The sequence below is a fragment of the Carcharhinus amblyrhynchos genome, chromosome 13, assembly GCF_965287045.1.
Source record: "Carcharhinus amblyrhynchos chromosome 13, sCarAmb.v2.hapA, whole genome shotgun sequence".
In the NCBI taxonomy this organism is placed as follows: domain Eukaryota; kingdom Metazoa; phylum Chordata; class Chondrichthyes; order Carcharhiniformes; family Carcharhinidae; genus Carcharhinus; species Carcharhinus amblyrhynchos.
The window spans coordinates 73,283,014-73,286,683 of NC_137336.1; the positions used below are offsets into that span (position 1 = coordinate 73,283,014).

Below are 3,670 nucleotides of genomic sequence, written 5' to 3' on the forward strand. Positions count from 1 at the left end.
CCCCCCACATACAATTTTAGCAATGGTTCCTTATCCGAACAAGCATTAGTAGAACAACTATAGCATTCCATTAATAGGCAAGGTGTAAGAATGAACATTGACTACACTATCGTAGTTGATGAGATCACACATCCCTTCTCCAGTGGCATCACATAATCTCTGATGGTGTTGTGTTTTGGTGATCACTTCAAGTGTTTGCTTTCATCAACTTTTATTCAACATCATTGATATCATTTAACAACGTCTCTCATAGTCAGATTCTAAGAAGAGTAGCATTCTTGTACAGCGGAAAAAAAAATGTGAAAAATAATGCTCCAGTTTGGAGAGAAATCATTGATTTGTATTAAATTCTTAATCTTTCAACCATTTGGAAAAAAATGTCCAAGGAAATTTCAGCACATTCTTGAGTTCTCCTCTGAATTTCCTTTGGGTCGCTGCATAAATGCAGGTGTTAGAACAGGAACTCAGGTACATGAGCAGATATCCACACTCGGTGGCGATATACCCCGGAATAGAGTAATCTCCTTGATAGTAAACGGTGCTCGACATTCTGGTGGCCGCAAAACTCCCAACAGCTGTTAACCACAAAATTATGAAGCTGCCTGATATCGTGAAGAGTAAAAGGATGGATCTTCTTCGGCTCTTCACTTCTGGGTCACTCAGACTCTCATTTCCCCTACTCCGGAGGCCTCTGCGTACACGATTTGCCAACAAAATACGTCTGACGGTTAAAGAATTAAACAGCATCATGAGAGCAAAAGGGAACAGCACAACTGAGCTTGACTGCATCCAGCTGTACACAGACCATGCGGGCAATGTATAAACGGCCTGCGTTGTCCGACAGCCCCAGTGCACATTGTCAATGATTCGTTCAGCTTCGTACGAAAAGAACATAGGGACACCTTTTAAATAGGTCAAGGCGAAGACCGTTACTATAATCGTAGTTGCAGTTCTCTTTGTGCAATATTTCTCTTTAAAGTGCGGACAACAGATGGAAACAAAGCGGTCAAATGTAAATGAAACTGTGTACCACACTGACATATCCAAATTAACAAAACCACTGTATAGAATGAACTTACACACAGCAGTGTAGGACAAAAAGGAGTTCGGAAAGTGATAATTGAAGATCAGATACACGACTACACTAAACACCATGATCAGCAGATCCGCTACAGCCATAGCCACCATGTAGACAGAGATACATTTGGAGAGACCACAATTTCCTTTGGAAAGGATCACGATGGTCATAATATTTGCTGCAAGAAGAGGAAGGAAAATAAGAACACTTCAGTCAAGCAAAAAGAAAGGTTTGCCTCTTTGACCACTTAGCAGAGTGCGTGCGTGTGCCATGTAAACAGAGCACTTTAATGGGAATGAGCGAATAAACGGATAAAATCAATACACAATTAAATAATCTCTCCCAGAAGAAAAAAAGATCGATTTATGTTCTTTATGGAGAGCACAAAGGAAATAAACGAGCAGAGGAAAGGCATGGGGGGCGTGGAATATGGGCGGGGGTATTGGGGGAGGAGTATTGTCAGCTTTCAGCACCGATTGAAGGAGAATATTCAACAGCGATACACGGCGAGAGGTTCTTCCTTCACAGTGAGCGCAGTGCAGAAATGCTGGAAATCAAGTCAGGCAGCCTATGTGGAAAGAGAAGCAGAGGAACCTTTCAATCCTGTGGGCTGTCAGTAGAAGTATAAATGCTAATTCTTTCTTTTCCCATTATGTCACTTGTTTAGCGTGCTTGTAGTCCCACATTTAGCTTCACCATGTTGACCATCGTCCCCTGTCTCCGAAACACAATGTGACACCTGACGTATTGCTTATCTCCAACCTTCTCTGCTTCATTTCAGCATTCCTGTCCTATCCATAAAGATTTTTATCTTGCACATATCCGTAAAGCCGAATAATGGAGCGGGAATTAATCACTAGCCAAGGTCTATGGGGAAACCTCAACTGGGCAGTAATCTGTTTCCTTGTCATTTTTTTTCCAGCTGACATTTGCAATTCCAAATAATGGCCCGGAATAATTACTGGGAAGAGCTAAAAGGCGGAAGTAACATCAGAGCAAAACAAAAAAAAATCCTCATATTGAGTTCGAATGACTGCAAAAACGATCTGAGAGACACGGATGCCACATTATCTATTCTGTGGCACAACCGGAGGCCAATGACGACATCTAAGCTTTTTTTTCACTTCCTGTCATTATACCTACGCGTGTCATATCGTGGAAATTACTCCAAAACTATGTTTTATATTGCTCATGCCTGGTGAAGCTCATGAAATCCCTCTGGTCCATTGCGATCGCTAACAATTGTGTTCAGTTGCATCGTTTCATTATAGAATGACACAGCAGCTCGGCAAAGAAGCCTGAAGACATGTTGGCCTTTACCGCCTTAATATGCACATTTAACATCGACAGCCACCTCAAAGGCTGCCTGGCGCTAGGTATAGACGATGGTTTACACCTGGCTGCATAACGCACTCCATCTTGAACCGCAAGACCCTGATTACATCCCACAATAACATGACGAGATCTGCAGTGGCGAGTTAACACACTTGGAGGAATCTCCGGGTGCACATTGAAGCATTTGTTGTTCTTTAAACAAACGATCGACAAATTATCTTTCAAAGAGGTGGGATGGACATGACTGTAGCTCGAATAATCATTCATTGCATATAAAGCTTTTACAGTTATTATTGGGAACAGAGCAGAGCTGCCTACTGTACAAATGGGAAGACAATTCTGGGCCAGGGACATAAATGTCAAGCTGCCGTTGTCCGGGGATTTGTTCACCTGGATGGTGTCTCGTCTCCTGCATGAAATTTTAGAGTAGCGCTTTATGATATTATGATGGGCAAGTTGTTAAAATGATCAGTGACGACACAACAGTCAGATAGTCTCATAACTATTCATCGACAGGATATATTCGGACTTACCCGGAACACCAAAAGTCGCAAGCAGAGGATAGTAAATGTCCTTTATTAGCAGGATTACGGCTCGCACCATTTCAGGAAGAGGAGGGGAATTCCCTCCGAATTCTAATGTTCCACGCAAAGTCGATCTCTCCAGTATCAATGAGCCCCTTTTATGTAACAATCGAGTCTCTGCTAGTAAAATCAGGTGACATAATGTTGCACGTGATTAGTTGTTGTCACTGAACAAATAAAGGTGTTTTTTTTTCTCCTCATTGCACCCGTGTCCAGACATTCAGTAATGATGCACCTCAACTCCAAGCTTTGAAGTCACCAAGCGGAATGTATTGGAGTCTCAGAGGAAGTGCACTCTTGACGCACCAAAATCCCCGGAGCTGAAGTGTCTCGGGTTCTGGGTTTGATATTTTCGAAAAAAATAGCTCATGGAAAATGCTTAAAAGTGTCATCATTGGCATTAAATGATTCTATTATTGGTGCTAACTCAATAAAAAAATTACTGGTATACTCCAAATCTGCTTTCGCTGATAGTTATGCGACTCTAACATGATTGTTTTGAAGTTAGTTTCACATTTCTGTTGCTCATCTTATGGCGAAGTTAGTAGCGGTGACTAAACATTAACACTGTTGTGGTTTCAACAAAGTCATACACAGCTCCAATGAAATATCATTTTTTCTGTACTGAAACCCTCTTACCATGAGCCTTTTTTTCAACTTTGGGCATAACTTA

The 3,670-nt window shown here is 41.7% G+C and overlaps 1 protein-coding gene across 1 annotated transcript; it reads right to left on the reverse strand.

Moving 5' to 3' along the window:
- Positions 1 to 351: 351 nt before the first annotated feature.
- LOC145351338 (putative G-protein coupled receptor 139) lies at positions 352 to 3,016 on the reverse strand. The gene is made up of 2 exons (XM_080200957.1): positions 2,947 to 3,016; positions 352 to 1,256 (listed from the first exon to the last, which is right to left on the reverse strand). Exons 1-2 carry the CDS (start codon positions 3,014 to 3,016, stop codon positions 352 to 354), a joined length of 975 nt encoding a protein of 324 aa, XP_080057083.1.
- Positions 3,017 to 3,670: the final 654 nt, after the last annotated feature.

Coding starts and splice junctions, on each gene's coding strand:
- LOC145351338 (XM_080200957.1), bottom strand. CDS start 3,016: ATGGTGCGAGCCGTAATCCTGCTAATAAAGGACATTTACTATCCTCTG. Junction 1,257..2,946: donor TGCGACTTTTGGTGTTCCGG/GTAAGTCCGAAT, acceptor CTCTTCTTGCAG/CAAATATTATGACCATCGTG.